Source organism: Chionomys nivalis, chromosome 4, assembly GCF_950005125.1.
Source record: "Chionomys nivalis chromosome 4, mChiNiv1.1, whole genome shotgun sequence".
Classification (NCBI taxonomy): domain Eukaryota; kingdom Metazoa; phylum Chordata; class Mammalia; order Rodentia; family Cricetidae; genus Chionomys; species Chionomys nivalis.
In genome coordinates this window covers 72,752,550-72,771,473 of record NC_080089.1, presented here as the reverse complement: position 1 = coordinate 72,771,473, position 18,924 = coordinate 72,752,550, and the positions used below count along the sequence as shown (strand labels likewise).

Sequence of the window (18,924 nt, the reverse complement as noted above, 5' to 3'; positions counted from 1 at the left end):
GGCGGAATAGACAGAACAGAATGCTGGGAGAAAGAAGCCGAGTCAGGCAGTCGCCATGATTCTCCCACTTTAGACAGACGCAGGTTAAGATCTTTCCTGGTAAGCCAGCTCGTGGTGCTACACAGAATATTAGAAATGGGTTAGATCAATATGTAAGAGCTAGCCAATAAGAGGCTAAAACTAATAGGCCAGGCAGTGTTTAAAAGAATACAGTTTCCGTGTAATTATTTTGGGGCATAAGCTAGCCGGTGGCCGGGAGCTGGGGCGGCAGGGAGGCCGCACAACAAACAGCCTTGCCACAGCTATCTCATTTAGGAGTGCTCTGGATGGCTAATCCAGTAATTTCCAGATCGGTTGCTGTTGTTTGTTTTTGTCTAGGAGAATCTGGAGTTGAGGAGGAGTTGAGGAGGTCTCTGACAGATGCCACACTGTTTTAGGATGAACACCCCTACCTTCTGCAGCCTAATGTCTTAGGATTGCACACACATGTATTTTGGGGAGTGGAGTGAGGGGAGAGCCTCAGTAGAAAATACTTAAAAGTTTTATCCATGTGCTTCATTAAACTGATTACCTGCCCTTCAGCTACTTCCATAGCCCAGACTTAGCGCACTCAGAAGTGGGACACTAATGCTGACTGGCACGCTGCCAGCCTTGCCAGATAACCTCTGTTCCATCTTCAGAATAGACCCATTATGCACCTCTGACATAAAACCCAATATATCATAGTGGAAATTTTAAAAAAGACTCTGCTTTGAAACTAAACTCTACTACTGAAGATCTAGTGACCTGGTCCTCCTTTTCTTGTTCTCTGTGTTTTTCCAGGGACCTCAGATGATCTTCATCGCAGCTAAAGATCTCGGTCAGTTATCCAAACTGAAGGTAAGAAGCCTGAGGAAACTGGTTGGCCTTAAGTGATGACCTAACTATGGCTTTGCAGACACCACCCTCCTGTAGGAAGGGCACCTAGCAGAGCAGGCTGAAAGTATTCACACCTATAACAATACATTTGCTTTAAGAGGGGAGGACAGATTGTAGGAGCCAGAGGGGTCAGGGACATCACAGGAAAACCCAGAGAAATGGCTTGCCTGACTCATGGGAACTCACAGTCTTAACCAACAATCAGGAAGCCTGCAGGGCAGCAACCTAGTGCTCTGCATATATGTGGCAGGTGAGTAGTGTAAACTGAGACTACACGTTCATTTTCCAGATGCCCAGACCCAAATAATTACACAGAAACTATATTATTTACAGCACTGTTTGACCAATAGCTTAGGTGTATTCCTAGCTAGCTTCAACTCTTAAATTAACCCGTTTCTATTAATCTGTGTATTGCCACGAGACTGTGGCCTACCAGTAAGGTTCTAGCATCCTTCTTCAGCAGCACGTGACTGGCATCTGCCTTCTTTCTCCCTGCATTCAGTTTTTCCACCTAGCTCTATTCTGCCTTTCCATAGGCCAAAGAAGCTTCTTCATTAACCAATGGTAATAAAACATATTCACAGCATACAGAGGGGAAATCACACATCAAAGTAGCTTGGTCTATATGTGGGATTCCCAGAAATAGGAGCAAAGACTGTCCCTGGTTCTTAGGCTGACTCTTTGGAATCTCTTTTTCAAGCTGGATTGCCTTGCCCCAGGGGAGGTGCTTGGTCTTTTGGCAGCTTAATATGCCATGTTTGCCAATGGGATGCCTGCCCCTTTCTGAGTGAGTATAGAGGAGGGGTAGATTGAGGGGGAACAGAGAGAAAGAGGGAGGGGAGGCTGTGGTAAGGATGTAAAATTAATTAATTAATTAAGTTTTTAAGAAGTCTCTAACTTTTAGGGCTAGGGAGATTAAGTGTTAAGATCAGGGGTTCAGAGCACTAGATGCCCTTGCAGAGGACCTGGATTCAATTCTCAGCACTCTTAGAGTGGTACACACTCATCTTTAACTCCAGTTCCAGGGGATCTGATGCCCTCTTCTGGTCCCTATGAGCACTGTACATATGTGGTACACAGACATGCATACAGAGAAACACTCATATGTATGTAAAAGTAAAAAGAAATTTTTTTCAATAAATTCTAACTTTAGAAGCAAGTAAGAGGAGATATTTGCATTACTATATTGAATATGCTTTGGATAAAGGCGAGATGCAATACTGCACAGAGCCAGTGAAAACTATAAACGTCTTGAAGTCAAGAAACACAATAAAGGAAAATGAAATTCATCAAAAAGGAACTTAAACTCACAAATATGTTCACCTCTCCATTACAAGTGAAAATTTATTTACAAAATAATCTTGCCCTTAATTATCACTTGGGATTTATGAGCTCTTGAATATCTGTAGGGTACAAACTTCTCTGGTTAAAATACATGCTACTTCTATTCTGTTCCAAGCTACTAGAATACAGTTCAGGATGAGCTCCAGACATGGAAGGTGGGTTTAATGTTTTTCTAAACTGCATTCCATGACCTAAACACTTTGCTTTCCAGTTTGTAAATGTACTTTTTAAATGTAGATTTTAATTTTATTATTATTATTATTAAAAATTTCCACCTCCTCCCCTCTTCCTATTTCCCTCCCCAACCCCCCCACTTCCCCTCCCCCTCCCTCTCCAGTCCAAAGAGCAGTCAGGGTTCCCTGCCCTGTGGGAGGTCCAAGGTCCTCCCCCCTCCATCCAGGTCTAGGAAGGTGAGCATCCAAACAGACTGGGCTCCCACAAAGCCAGTACGTGCAGTAGGATCAAAACCCAGTGCCATTGTCCTTGGCTTCTCAGTCAGTACTCATTGTTTGCCATGTTCAGAGAGTCCGGTTTGATCACATGCTCCATCAGTCCCAGTCCAGCTGGCCTTGGTGAGCTCCCATTAGATCAGCCCCAACATCTCAGTGGGTGGGTACACCCCTTGTGGTCCTGACTTCCTTGCTCATGTTCTCCCTCCTTTTGCTCCTCATTTGGACCTTGGGAGCTCAGTCCAGTGCTACAATGTGGGTCTCTGTTTCTATCTCCATCCATCGCCAGATTTTAAATTTTAAAATGTAAATGTTTTTAAAACTAAAAAAAAATATATAATACTTGATTTTTAGAAAGTTGGTGAGCATCATGCCACCTCCCACACTGCCTCCAGCTAGAAACTCAAAGATAAGCGGCATGGGTATTGTTTTATATCACAATACCAAGAAAAGATAAACAGCTTGCATAATTATTCACTGGGATAAGACGCGTGCTTATAATTTCAGTATCTTAATGTTATCATCTACATTACATCTTAAAAAGACATACCCATAACCTAAAATTGCTTCCTACAAGTGCTCAGTGCTATAGATGACTAAGACAGAATATGTAAGTAGATATCAATTCTAAACTGCTGTTTAGATTCTTAGCTCTATCTCCCTTTATCATCTTTATTTAGCACCCTGGGGTTTCTGGACCCTACCTTGAAAAATAGATTAATAAAGGTCTAAAGTTTCTCATATAAAACCATGAATACAAAACAATTTAAATCTCATTACAAAAGAATTTCCCCTAACCATGTGTCCAGCGTCCTTGTATTTTGAAAACACTCTATTATTGCCCAGGTTTCTGTTTTCTGAGTAGAATGTTATATTGGCTCTGTTTGCGTCAAGTGACAGAAAGGCCATATAGTGTAAGCAGAGAATGGAGTTGTTAGGCGAGATCTGGTGGATCATGCTGACTCTAGTTTCCATGATGCTTGATCAGGGATTCTAACCATGTCGTGAGACCCTGTACCTCACCATCTCTCAGTGTGGCACCTTCCTCTGTTGGATGGATCACACACACACACACACACACACACACACACACACATACCTTCCCAACTCTGTGTCAGGAAATGTCTTCACCAATTGTTTTGTCCTGAGAAATGGTATGGGCCAGTTGTCTTAACTCACGTACCAGACCCTAAGATAGAAATGCAGCGAACCAGTCCACACCTTATCTACTTTGTTTAAAATATAGATTGGCTCCCCAGAAAGGCTGTGTGCCTTCTGGGTGGGAAGAGAAAGGGTGCTTAGACTAGAAAACAAGCTAGTAGCCCCCCAGTCATTTGCATTTTGGTGAATACTCTTAATTACCAAAGGGGAATTATGGGTAAGCGTTATTACTTCAAAACTGAGGTAACGTAAAGAACTATAGCAACGAGAGGAAACCTGGTTCCTGCTCTGATAGTTCTATAAATCCTCTACAGTCTTATGCAAAACAACAAGACTGCAGCTAACAGGAAGCGCTTCATACACGGCAAAGCTAATCACCCCAATATTACTAAGGAATCGTTTCCTCCAAAAAAGAATTTAAGCTGCTTATATTTTATTTTTTAAGATGTTAGTTTGAAAGCAAATCCAACTGGAATGACGCTAGCACAAAAAGTTGTACTGATGGGTAATTTCAAGAATTCATTGAGAAATAGACATAGATGGGTAACTATTTCATTTAAAAGAACCCAAAATCAAGAAAAATTGGGCCAGGAAATAATTGTTTTTCTGTATTTACTGATCTTCTGTACTAGTTCCCCAGTTCAATTTGTCTTGATTCTAGTTCTTTCCATCTAATCTGTATGATTTAAATTTAAACTACTAGGTATTTACTGCACAGTTGACATATGATTTTGTTATTCCTACTCCGAGACGTTATGTGTGTTATGTTGGCTTTGCTATTTAATAGGATCAGATTTATTTGACTGAAAAATAAAATGTCCCCCAATCTTTTAAACTGTTGATACAATATCAAAATCACTTAATAAGATACACCTGAAATTATAAGCTAATCACAAACCTCTTATTTAGGCAGCCAGAGACACCTTTGCTTGAATGAGCTATAATTATAGCTTTGTAGAAACAACATATATTATTCGCTAGTATCTGTTTTAAAATACTGGCAAGCGCAGGTGTTGATAAGTTTGCTGAGCATTGCTGAATAGAATGGCACAGCCCTGCAGATAGCACCAAGGTGTGGCAGCACTCGTTAAATTTTTCTCCTATAAAATTTTTTTGAATTATTATTTTCTCTAACTTCCTATTATCATTTTCACAAATAATCTTTGAATAATGGCTTGAGATATAGTACAACAAACAATTAGGAAAATCTAGTTAGAAAATCAGCCCAAAGCATTAAAATTACTATAAAAGACTGACCATCTCTACAGCCCAATTTGATTTAGTCTTTGAGGCTCTTCCCAGTAAGGGACAGACATCAGGAGGATCGGGGAAAGAGAATCAACTGGGATGTTATACGTCACTGTATCTGTGCTGATTGCAAAGCTCAACTTGGCCTCTTTAATCCCCTTGCTGTCCTGAATCCTTCAAAGGGACAGAACGCAAATCAAGGAATTAATGTGAAAAGCCTTCGGGACACAGTTTTTAGGTTGCTTTATCTTTTCATTTAGCATTAATTTGGAATGTAAATAAAGTACACCTCTGCCAGAGTTGCACTCTAATCAGGCAGCTTAGCTCTCTTTGACAAATGGATATTTATCCAAAATGTGACAAAATGGCCAAGATTTCTTTTTATTGTACTATGTATGAGTGTTTCCCTCATGTATCTAAGAGTACCGTGTGCATACAATGTCTTCAGAAGACTTAAAAGTGCACCAGATACCTGGAACTGGATTTAGATTGTTGTGAACTGCCATGTGGGTGCTGGGACCAGAACCCAGGTCCTCTGCAAGAGCAATAATTACTGTTAACCTCTGAACTACCTCTCCAGCCCCTCAAGAAGGTATCTTAACTGTTTCTATTTGGGAACAGTCCAGATTTTGTTTGAAGGTAATTAGATAAATGCATTTGTCACCTGCTGAGGGTTTTTTTATTTTTAACCTGTCTTTCAGGAGCACATGATTCGAGAAGATGCCAAGGGTCTGACGCCAAGACAATGTGCAATAATGGAGGTGGTCTTGGCCACCATCAAGGTAAGATATGGTATTCCTGGATATTTACTGAGGATACCTCCTCCTCTCCACAGTAAGGTCCCCACTGTGCAACTGTCCCAGCTGCGATTGGGAGCTAGCCAATTAGATGCATTCCAGCTAGCTCCAGCTCATTCATCTCCCCTACTTCATCCATAACACACTTTTCTTTTATATTTCTTGTTCTGTGTCTCCCTAGAAAATGTGAATGAGACTTACATCATCACCTGTGTTCTCAGAGAAAGTTATGTAACCTCCACCCCCGCCAATGCAGTCAAACAGATGGTTCAGGAGAATTTTAGTTAGCATACTTTGTACTTAGAATTTCTAAGGTTGCAGAAATTACTTTTAAAACATCAACCTCCTACACTCTCTCTTAGTAATACAACAAAATTGCATTTTGTATTCCACTGAAAACCCAGAAGTCTGGTACTCCAAACATTATTCCCATATAGCAAGTATTGTAGCAAGAGTCAAACGTATATGGGTTCCAATATATTTTCTTTCTAAATAACATGTGTTTGATTCTGTGTGTATGTGAATGTGTTGTGCTGTGTGTGCATGTATATATTATATGTAGCATGTATGTATATGTGTGGTCTGGTTACGTAGGTATGTGTTATGTATTGTGTTGTGTGGGAGATTGAGACTCTTGGGGGTGCATGAGAGAGAGACTGCACATTTGTGGTCTGGATGTACATATGTGTATGGAAAAAACAAAAGAGAATGTGTGTTATATTTATCAAAGGATTAGAAAAGTAAATTTACTTCCTAAACCATGTCTACTGATTCCACTCCTCATTGGAAAAAGCGTTGATCGTATAACCTATCTCGTAGAGTGAAGCTCTTTGGCTACTTTGATAACCTTTGATGTCCTGAGTCCTGTGCCACCTCCACTTCATCTGGTATTATAAAATGATATGGAAAGGTGACAAAAAAATACAGGAAGAATTTCAAAACTAATTTTTTCTGAAAGTTTTCAACAATTGAATAAGAATTGATGGATATGTGGAATTGGGGGAGTATTTGGCTATCAAGAAACCAATTCTAGAAAGGAGAAAACATGGTAGAATGTATTCTGAAAAGGAAAGAAAATTTTAGGGTTTGAGTCTAGCCCCTCCTGGTGTTTTCTAGAGATCATCCTTTTGGGTGAGAAAAATGGAATGTGTCCTGTGGAAATGCAGTGTAGATCAGTGTATCGATTAGTCTGACGCCTGCCTCTAATCTTATCATCTTCTAATTTTTCTGACTGGGGCACCACTTGCAGACTGAATTCTCCCTCTGATGAATCCCTTCTGTCTACATTGCAGTGTTTCAAATATCCTAGCATTTGTAATTGGTGTAAATCTTTTAATCCAGCTCAGGTGGTGCTGTGGGTTCTTTAGAAACAAAACTCCTACGTGTTGCCCATGACCCTGTTAGCTGTTTCCAAATCATCATCACTCTCCAGGACTGGAGTCTGACTGGTCCTCTAGAGCCTGTGGCTTCCACGTGCCTTCATCTATAATTTCTATGATGCCAATTCTTTCTCTAGGAATCACCCTGTTAGGACCACTGTGTCCGCTAGGAGAGTCCCCTGACCTGGTGGTCTATCTGCCTCAGTTTTACCTAAATTCCATCATCAGTCTTCCTAAGCTGTAACTTCACAGGCTAAAGCTTCCATGTTTGTCTAGAACCCAATCAGAGAAGTCTACAACTGAGCCTCAGGAGAAAGATGGTTTTCTAACAAAGCAGCAGGTACCACTGGGTTGACTCCCAAAGGTTGCCGAAGGGAAGACCCTTCATCCTTCCTTGGGTCAGTTAAGTCCAGTAAGCTAAGGACGGAAAAGGAGTGTTGAGGAGAGCGCTGTGGAGTTGGTAAAAGCCAGGCAGAACTGGTGTTGGCATTTGCCAAATCTTTCTCATGTGTGTGCTTTGCCTCATCAGATTCTCATAAATGCCATGCATGTTAGACTGAACAAATTTCTATTCCCTTTTCCCCCAGTCCTAGGCAACTCCATTATTTGTATTCAAGATCCAGTACAATAGCTAAGCATGGGTTCTGAATGACACTGCACGCCTCTGAAATTCCATCCATTACTCTTCTCCATTATCCAATTTTGGTGACAACTTCTCAGCATCTTTTTTTTATCATTGCATGGTTTTCAGACTCTACATAGTCCGTGCAGCATTTAGAATTCAGCTGCTTATGGGAAGAATATAATAACCTACCTCATCTGAAGCACTGCAATTCAAAAGTCATTACCTGAGAGCTCACTGTACATGGAAAGGAGGTGAATGATGAAGAAGGAAGTGGAAACCAAGGCTCTTTGAATTAGGGACAAAAATAGCAACAATCAAGAAATAGAAGTATTTGGTCAAAGTCCAGGGAACACGAAAAGGGTAGTGAGTGAGTTTTCTCTTGAAGTCTATGGCAATGCTTTTCGCGGGGAGGGATGCTGGTGGATTTAGGAACTGAAGAGAGAATAAATGGAGAGAAATAATCTCTCAGGCCTGAGAGGACAGGTGTGAGTGCTCAGAGGGAGCGTATCACCAGCCTGAAATCCTTAGACAGTCCAGACGAAGGATAAACCACAGCTAGCCAAGTATCACAAAGCAAAAAGGGACAGTAGATTGAGGCTAGAATGCCCAGATTTAAACACCAAAGTCAAGAATCTCAACCTCAGTTTGTCAGGAAAAGGGAAACTCTGAAAGACAGTGAAATAAGCAGTTCTGATCTGATGCATAAAGAGGAATCAAGATGAGCAGAAAATAACCTTAGAATATCAAGCAGGGCCTAAAAGACCCTCTCCAGAGAAAAGGGAGGCAAAGCTCGTAGCTAAGTTTGTGTAGGGAGTTACCTATGTGAGTGAGCTTGACAAATGTATGTTACAGTTTACAGTCAAAGTTGTGGTGATGAGAATTTGCAGCCAAAATAGCACATGGATCTAAAAGGAGAACACTCCTTGCAAACTTGTGAAAGAAAAGTGTTTGCATGTTCCAGTGCATCAGTACAAACAGACTGTGAGCAGTCAACAACAAAGAGCCAGAAGGGGTCACGGGACTTTATCAGGATTATGAAAACGGTTTGCTCCACACTCCAATGACATTTTTCCTGATTTTATATTTAGCAGTATGATTTTCTTCCCACAAAACACAGCCAGGTCTGAAGTGCTTTGCTTTCTGCAGTTTCTGAGAACAGGGTGGTAGGGGATCTCCAGCTATGTGTAAGATTGAGGACATGGTGCTTCAACACTAGTCAGCTTCTAGTCAGTGAGGATAGATCCGCCCACCCTGGTGTCAGCGAAGCCGCAGTTTTAAGGTGTCTGAGAGGAAACTGTGTCGGAGGATGGCTATGGAGGTGCATACAAATAAAATGTTTGGAATCCTGGAGGAAACTAGGTCGCTGGTGGGTAGAATATCAAGGTAGTGGGTAACTCACATCTAATAGTCCCACTGCCTGCTGCCTGGAGGTTCAGTAGGAGACTAGGTGGGTTCTCTCTACAGGGTTCAGGGTGCACACTCTTCATAAAGGTTGACTTTTCTATCCCCCAAGGGTGAAAGTGTGCTTTTATTTATCATCAAAGCCAGGGTCCCACACATTCCATCCTTTCCATCAGGGCCTTCCATCTTCCCGGAGGAACTCCTATTAAGTCTGATTCTTTTACCAGGCAGTGGGTCAGGGTCTTAGGGTCTAGGTCACTGGCCTTCTGATTTACTACTCACCACAGCACATTCTTCCTATAAGAGCACAAACCAGTAGGGTCCATTAACCTCCCTCACTTTAGAAATGCCCCTTTGGGAAGCCCTGCTGTCCCTACCCTGAGGGATTGTCTAGTCTAGGCTAAAGGGTGAAAGAGGCATATTGGAGCCTAATGTGAGTGGATGTTGAATTAGGACAGGGTAAGAGGTGGGGCAGGTGGTTCAATGATAAACTGAGCAGCACAGCAAAAGTGCTGAGGGCCCTGCAGAAATGGCGCTGTGCTTAGGAGCACCTGTCTCTTCGAGAGGCTCTGAGTTTGGATCTCAGCACCCACTTTGGCTGCTTATAAACATCTATAATCCATTTTGAAAGGCTCCAGTGACCTTTCATGTGTAGACAGACAGACACATTCATAAATAAAATAAAATCTTCTTTGAAAGGGAAAGAAAGTAGTCATGATTTAGAAAATCTCTTCGACCAGGAGAGGTCAAAAGTTTGGGGAGAGCTGCTGTGGTCTGGAAGGCTGTATGGGAAGCCACTGGGTTGGCTGGACATTTTATGTGGGGGAAACTCATGGCCTGAACATATACAGGAAGAAAGGAGTTTCCATAGGCACAAGCGGGAGTGTGGGGTCCAAAGGAAATCACTTAGAGGCCTGGGTTGGACCTTACTGGGAGTTGGTCTATTGAAGCAGTGTAAAGTGGGATTGGTTGACATTAAATGCCTGGGTTGAAAGTCAAGTCATTTTGTGTTCTTGGTATATTTATAAAAAGAGGACTCATTGATGGCCTGAAAATAGGAGTTCCTACAAGTATCATTGCAGAATAGTGTCTTAAGGAAATGTGTAAAATAGATTATATAGCTCAAGATCAAGTCAGCTTGATCAGTTACAGCTGGCCATAGATTAGGGCAATCGTTAAGAGGGTTGTAGAACAGCAAACTATTACAGTATGATATAAGTGCCATGATGAAAGGAGAGACACTGGGGCTTGCAATGATCTTGGGGACAAGGGGGAAAGTATCCTAAGCTAACCTGGAGGTTTAGGAATATAGGTAGAGCCATGATCTTTCTGCCATTTTATTTAGTAAATACAGACTTATAGTTTCAGAGTATTATGATTTTGCTGTTATAAGAAGGCTGCTTGTTCATTTCTTGGCAGCCCAGATTCCTGTGGGCCGCTTGGACGTTCCAGCCACCGGGCAGCTCAGATCTGAAATGATCACACAGAAACTATATTATTTAAATCACTGCTTGCCCCATTGGTCCTAACTTCTTATTGGCTAATTCTTACATCTTAATTTAACCCATTTCCATTAATCTGCGCATCACCATGAGGTTGTGGCCTACCAGCAAAGTTTCAGCATGTCTTTCTCCAGGGGAGGTGCCATGGCTTCTCTCTGACTCTGCCTCCTTTCTCCCAGCATTGTTTAGTTTTCCCCACCTATCTAAGCTCTGCCCTATCAACAGGCCAGGGCAGTTTCTTTATTCACCAATGGTATTCACAGCATATAGAGGGGAATCCTACATGTTGCTGCTACCATTGTCATCCACGTAATAACGCTGAGATTTGCCTCAACCTCAAGGACATATGTGACAGGTGTGCTTTCTTCCTTTGTCACCCCAAGTACATAGCAGAGCATCAGTCAACACAGGGTCAGGCACAGGAAGTGTGGAACCTAGCTGGCATCTGTATCCCTTGTGCACTTTCCCACGGTGCCCCAACAGGGATTCAAATTTTCTTTTGTTTAATAAGAATGAACTTGCCCTGAATTCTTTTAATTATCTTTCCCGATTTGTTCCAGTGTAAACAGAGAGTCTTAAGAGGCCAAGTTGGAGGGTCTTTGGTCATGTGGCTGGTCAGACCATAGAAAGCAACTGACCCTCTGTCTTCTGTTTATAATCAATGGAAAAGAATCTACTCCTACATGCATGGGGGAAACCTCTAGAAAGCTTCAAAACCTCGCATTTTCAAATTTTCTTCCAGCATATAATTCCCCTGCAGCATGTAATTTCCTTCTGGCATGTAATTCACTATAATGAAAGGAGAGCTGAGCTGTGCTGAGCTGTGGATGTTGGCATTTGTTTAAGACTTAAGGTTTTCACTCTCTCACAGATGTTCTTCAAGCCTCAGCCAAATACACATTCCACTCTTGTTCCTTTGGGGCTAGCAAAGGGTCAGGACTATATGAAATCTCTTGAGTGTCAAGGTTTGCACTACAACTGTGACCTCTTTCTCTTGATGTCTTTCTCTTGCATGTTGTCACCCAGCTCCAACTAGGAATGAAAGGCTTACATAAAAGCATGTCTCGGGAGTCTGTACTTCCATAAGCACAGAAGTCATTTCCTTCACTGTCTGTGAAGCCAGTGGCTATGCTGTTTGTTTCTCTGGCTGTCTCTTTCCCTGCACCTCATGGCTTGGATCCTGCCTGACAGCATTACTGTTTGTCCACAATGCCAGTCTTGCAGCAACCCCTCCTACAAAGTGCTCCATCCAGTCTGCTTTTTAAATGCCCTACCTGCCAGGCCCTCAGCAGAATTCCTAATGAGACTCTGGTCAAAAGGAAGAAGCCAGTTAAGCATCACTGAAAACCCTAGGGAGACCCCGGCTATACTCAGGAACAAACCCGGAGCTTATTTCTATTTTTGTTTCATGATTAGATTCCCAATCCTTCTAGGTCTACAAAATAATGCCTTAGCAAAAAAGCATGTCTTGCTTTAGAGCTATTATAAAGGGGTCAAGGATGAACACATAGCTTATGTCTTCATACATTAATTCTTGTTCCCTTCCTCCGTGGACTTCTAGGCCTTTAAAAACCTATCATGTCAAGTCTGACTGTGTTGCTCTTTCCCAGGTTTGCAAAATCCTGTCCTTGGGACATTTCACCCTCAGATCTGTTCATAAAGGTCTATGGTGTAGATGATTTATGGAATCCAGGACTTTTAAGAGAAGGTCAAATAGATGCCCTTACCAAGCCCCAAACCCTTGACTATGACAATAAGCTTTCTGCAGCTCTGAGCTTGTGATCTCTCTTTGCTTTTCTAGGACTTCCTCTACCTCAAATCAATGTGTTGATTCTAGAGGGTACTATTTAGAACTGAGAATAGAAGAAAAAATGGCAGCTGGTATTTGCAGTGCTGGGGGGAGGAGCACAGTATGAGAACCATTAGGTCTCACAGTTCTTCTTAGACATGTGAGACGCCCAGGGTTCCCGGTGGTGATGTAGCATGACTATCTATTGTCTAGCTCACTGCCGTTGACTATCTAGTGGCTGCTGAAGTTAAAAATAGTACTGAGTTGGGGGTGTCACTCAGTTGGGAGAGACCTTGCCTAGCTCACATGGATTCCTGGGTTTCACCTACAGCAAAGCATAAACTGAGTGGGGTGTAGCACACTTGAAATCAAAGCACCCTGGAAGTGGAGGCAGGAGGATAAGAAGTTCAAGGTCATCCTCAGCTAAAGATGAGTTTAAGCACATCCTGAACTATGGGAGACTATGTCTGGAACATAAGAACTAGCATAAGGAAGAGATTTATCACTCCTTCAGAATTTCATCAGAAACTTTTACTGCTACTCTCCATTGTAGGCCATTTGCTCTCCTCTGTTGGGTATATTGTCAAATAACTTTTTTGTGAAGTTCCAAGACAATTTTATTAGAGTTTAAAAGAAAACCACCATGACAGGCAATCTGAAAACTTGAGCAGTTCCTCAGAGAGATGGGGGTAAAGAAAAGGAAGAGGAAAAAGCTTTGGCATTTGAGTTAATGTGGCATAAAGGTCAGTCACATGGCAGACAGGTATCCACATAGTGGGGAGCGGAACTTTAGAGAAAGAGTAAGAAAAGTTCAAAGTGCCAGATTTCTCTTAGGCTCTGGCCAGCATCCAAAAGAGAGATAAAGAAGATAAGAAAAAGGGAAAGTTGAGAATTTCTGAATTAGGACTCAGAAAGACTGACACACCCAACAAAACCTAATGGCAACTCTCTATCAACTTTATAGAAAGCAGGGACTCTGGGAAAGAAAAACACTTCTCTTGCTAAAGAGATAATTATTCTTCCCACCTCTTCAGCATGACTTACAAAATATTAGCCTTCTTATGGGATAGTCTCTGGGCCATGTGATAAACCAGCCCAACTTGATTGACTCTTCAGGGAGGAGACATGGTACGTACTGTCTCCACCCACAAGTAGTGTCTGTTCTTTGGACCAGAAGGAAAAATATTTCTCTTTGTGAACCTTAAAGCCTACTCAAACAATTTTTACAACCATAATTTATTGTTGATGGCCTGTTAATATTTCCTCATTAAATTATAATCTGCTTCAGAGAAAACATAGAACCTGCGTTGTGTTATATTCTTGGAATGTAACATTAAGTCCAGTTTATGGTATAGATTGAGTGAATTTTTCCATAAAGAGGGGAAAAATAAGCAAGAATACAGATAGCACCACTGAGGATGTCCAGACCCACTGCCCATGGTCCTTGCTTCTCAAGCAACATACTAGGCACTTTGGTTGATCTCATAAAGGCAGTCACCTATGTGACTACTTAACAGAGTAGTTTCTAGAAGCTAGCATAATGGTATAGTTATAAAAAAAAAGTCCATAATGTCATTTAACTCATTATCTAGTGTACAGACCAGTAAAATGTTGCAGTTCATTCACGGTAAAATTTCAAGAATGAAATGCATAGAAGCAATGGCGAAGCTAAATGAAAAAAAATCAGTTGTACAAGTAGAGGCAGAAAAGGGTTGGGTACAGAACGGTGATCACCTGTATGCAGATAGAAGTAATTAATTTGCATTTCCATACACAAAAGTATTCACAGTATTAGTCATTTTCTACAACCATATTTTTAAAAATAGATCAAAGACAACAGAAAGGGAACATGGCCTGGCGGGTATTATAAATATCTTGTATCAATAGAAAGTGTCTATAGTTCCATCACCTTCTTCGAGACATTCCATCTTTCAGAAAGATGCCATGCATAGCACAGCACAATAGGAAGAATGCTAACATCCCTCAGTGTCAACAGTGATGGTCAATAAGTATATATCTACTTTATTATGTGTAAAACTGAGATGTTTTGAATTTGCTGGGTGACAGCATAGAAGAATAAACTTGATGTTTTAGGTTTCCAGAGAGCATTGTGCTACCTCAGATTGGCCCATATAAGCACAGTAAAATAATTAGAGAATGAACAGGGTGGGCTAGTGGGTGCCTGGTCTGCACTTTGAAAGAAGTGTCTGTGGAATATGTGACAGGGTCTGCCTTCTTTATAAAGTATTGATAACTTTCATTATTCTTTGGAAACAGAAACGAATAATCAACTTGATCATGGTCACTGAAGTCTGTCATTCTGGAAGGATTTTTACCACTGTGCCTTCAAGGTTCCATTTATATAACTGACATTTTATATGAAAAGAAAACAGCTTAGACCTCTCCAGATCTGTCTAAGCTCAAGTTAGCTGATGATGAGTTATCATTGAACGAATGGTACACTCTTTCTGTGTACTTACCTGACAACTTATCTAATGGAATTGTTTTAAACTCCACTATTAGAGTAATAAATTCCACCAATGTTTCCTCCTAAATCTTTTGCTCTAATAACATTGCTTTTCTCCTTTTTAGCAATATTTTCATGCTGGAGGAAATGGCCTGAAGAAGAATTTTCTGGAGAAAAGCCCAGACCTTCATTCCCTGAGATATGCTCTCAGCCTCTACACACAAACTACAGATGCTTTGATCAAGAAGTTCATAGAGACGCAAAGCTCACAGAGTAAGTAGCTCTTGACCTGAGAGCAAGGTGCACTCATCAGCCTCACGGTTACCTGAAATAGCATGCAGAACATGAAGCATGGTTAAAAATAGAGGGTTTGCATGAGCAGAGAATACTCCAGTTTTCAGCATGCTTTATAAATAAAATGAACAGAAAGTTGATGGCTTAGACGAAAGAAGATATTTCCTCAACTGTGATGTTTGGTCTCTATGAGTTCCATGAGAACAAGGCTCAGGTCCCCTCAGAGGCGGCTGCCTGATAGCATTCTCCATTCTAGCTTCCTTATCAAGTGTTTCGAGGGACACCTCCCCAGTTAGACTCCCTCAGGACCATGTGCTGTGGTAGCGCGCAACTCCAAGTAGATTCCTTCCCATTCTTGAATGTTTGTCTCAGGTTCTGTTTATGGAGGAACTCAAGCTCAAGGTTATTTCCTTAGAAAGGGAAAGTCAGATCCCATTTGTCGAGTTCATATCTAGATTCTGTACTCTCAACTCCTATACATATTCCACCTTGACGAAAATTGTGGCAACCACATGACTCCACAGAGATCTCTCTCACTGATTGTCTTTTATCTTGGGACACCTTAATTTAACATGGAAGCAATTAATGAAATTCAACTGTTTTTCTTTTCCTTTTTGTAAGATTTATTTCTCCCCTATATTCCCTGTCTCTGTTAGATAAACTATATTATATTGAAGGAAAAAGTCAATTACTTTTGATGTAATAATTTCTTTGGGCTATGTTCAAGTTGGAAGACATTCTTCCTTTTAAAAAGATTATTTGAATTAGCTTTTTCATAAATTGATTTCTCTTGCTCACTTTTCCCTTTGACCCTATTTTGCTTGCCTCTTTCGTTCTTATTTTTATCCTCTTTTCCTTCTCTGTTCTATATGGAACACATTTCAAGCATTATCAGTAGTAAACAAGGAAAAAGCTAAAAAAAGAGAGAGAGAGAGAGAAATACGGATTCTTTTTCTCTTTGTCTCATTAGTAATTTATGAGCCAGAGTTCAAATGAAATCTACCATATTAGAACAACATTTTTTTTCTTTCTATCTCAACCACATGCTAGAAAATAAATCCTAAATCCAAAACAAATATAGGAGAATTCCTAAGGTCTTACATAAAACTGAGCTCAGATGATGAGTACTTAATATCCCAACAGTGCACTGCGATGCCTAGGCACCATCTTACTCTGTATTCATGTGACAAATGTTTACTGAGCATCACCTCCAACCCAGTCCATAAAGTGAGCAGCATCCTGCAGGGACTGTGAGGTCATGAATCGGTTCATCTAACACAGTGGTTCTTCATGCCAAGGAGATTGTCCCAGAACGTAGGCAGTGTCTGGAAAGCTTAGGTTGTCCATCAGAGAACAGGTACTGTGTTTTAAGCTTCTACTTGTTAGAGATCAAGGATGCTGTGACCATCTTACTATACACAGAACACACAAAAGTGAAATCAAAAGCAAGCACATCTCTATTGTTGTGACCAAATACCTGACAAGAAGTAACTTAAGGGGGGAAGAGGGGTTGTTCACAATTTGAAAGTGCATAACCCACAACGGTGGGGAAGGCATTGTAGCAGGATCGTGAGGCAGCTAGTCATGTCTCATTCCTGGTCAGGCAACACAGAGCAGACAGAGAATGGAGCTATCCGACCTCAGAGATGCCTCCAGTGATTCGCCCTTTCCACGTAGAATCCACCTGAGCCCCCCCTTTGCTGGGGATGAAGTATTAATGAGCCTGTGGGGCCACAGCACAGAAGCTTGGAGCCCTGGTTAGTGGAAAAAGGAGAAAGTAAATCACTTGGGTTATGAAGAAACAAAAGGGGTGTTTGAAACACAGAATGTGAAGGCAAGCAAACATTTGCACTTGAAGCCTTAAAAATTCCCACACAATGACCAGGTTGACAGTAATTCTTTTAATTTGGCTCTTTAGGTGTAATGCAGTTGCCTCGTCTTTCTCTGCAGAATTAAAATGTATAAATACTGCATCATGTTTGGAGTGAAATTTGTAGAAATCATTTTGATCTTTGTATCAGTTTTTGATAATTTCTTCATCCAGGAGTTGACTTGGTGGTTTGAGTTGGGTGGTTGGAATTGAAAAGAAAGGGAGAGAGAGAGAGAGAGAGAGAGAGAGAGAGAGAGAGAGAGAGAGAGAGAGAAGCCCTTTCTGTCATTGTCGCTCCTACTCAGGGATGCATGGCTTACAGTTTTAGAAATTGGTCCAAAATGCATTTCTTGCATCTTGATTACAATATTCGTCGGGAAGAAAGTGCTTTTCCTAACAGCTATTTCATTAAACCAGGAACCCTTTAAATATTTCATGGCACCACAGACAGTAAAAAATGAATAAGCCTTGAACATATTAAGTGGAGTTTATTCAATGGGTACCATGGTCTGGAAGGAGGCGCGGGATGATTCATTGCTCAGCCATCCTGAGCTGTATTCTGTTTTCTTATCTGAGATTTTATTGTGGCACGATGAACGTGCATCACAAAAGCTCTTCACAGAAAGAGAATATTTTATGTCTAAGTTACAATTGTCTCATAAAGGAAAATAATCTCTTCCAGTTAATGACTGTGTGAATTAAAATCCATGAGCGGAAGTGCTTTTATTCAAAGGACCTTTTTTTGTCTCTTTTGAGTAAAATCTTTTGAGTTTCTGCTTATTAAAATGTCTGAAAACATAGATAATTTTCAACATTTTACCAATTTATATTCAGCAGAAGGAGAGTCTAGTGTCTTTTCTTTTGAAGTAGAAAGTAGGTAGCTTTAAACTCACATCTTGGATTCTATGAATTGACTTCAATATAATCTTTATATTGCACTATGATTGCATAGTGTCAGGTCAATTATAGTTACATTATTTTTATAATATAGTATAAATTGTGTTATTTGTAACAATATATGACATTAAATATGGAAAGTTTGAGAAATTAGTTACCTCAGCACATTCTTATTATTAACAGAAAAAGTTGGAAGCCTCCCAAATACAGGCTTCTGGAGTCGTATCACCTAGAGGAATCATATTCTCTTTAGTTATTTTCCTCGGGATGTAAGAGACGTGCCCAGAGCAGTAAAGAAGCCATCATCAGATGTGGTTCATTGTGAAAAGGATTTTTTGGTTCTGTTTTGTTTTGTTTCTTACCAGAGATAATGTAAGAACTTAACCTTTAAAGTACTTTATTCACAAAACAAAAATAGTCATTTAAACACAGAAATGAGTTTTGAGTCCCAAGGGCCACAGTGAGCCTTCCTCTGATGGTCAGCTCTGGAAGAACACTGGCATTGTCTTCAGTATGTGGGGAGATACCACGAATGTACACAGCCATTTCTACCAGGATGTTTTTTTTTTTCAAGTAGTTTCTCATTTTCAGCAGATAAGCCCTCAGAAATAACCAGAGATCTGACTCCTTCCAATAGGTCTATCATGTCCTGTCCCCAGAGACCTCTTAAGTGGCTCAACCTTTTTCTAGAGGTACAAGCAGAGAAGAGAGGAGAATATCTGAAGCTTGTCTTCTCGACTGTCACAATACGATGACATTCTCTTCACAAAAAGCCCAAGGGGC

At 40.8% G+C, this 18,924-nt stretch overlaps 1 protein-coding gene across 1 annotated transcript in view; it reads left to right on the top strand.

Moving 5' to 3' along the window:
• Positions 1 to 18,924, top strand: part of Unc13c (unc-13 homolog C) — a 427,544-nt gene that overhangs the window by 375,922 nt on the left and 32,698 nt on the right. The window contains exons 27-29 of the mRNA XM_057767059.1: positions 823 to 879; positions 5,822 to 5,902; positions 15,206 to 15,353. Coding sequence (XP_057623042.1) covers positions 823 to 879; positions 5,822 to 5,902; positions 15,206 to 15,353 — 286 coding nt within the window. The remainder of the gene's footprint in view (positions 1 to 822; positions 880 to 5,821; positions 5,903 to 15,205; positions 15,354 to 18,924) is intronic.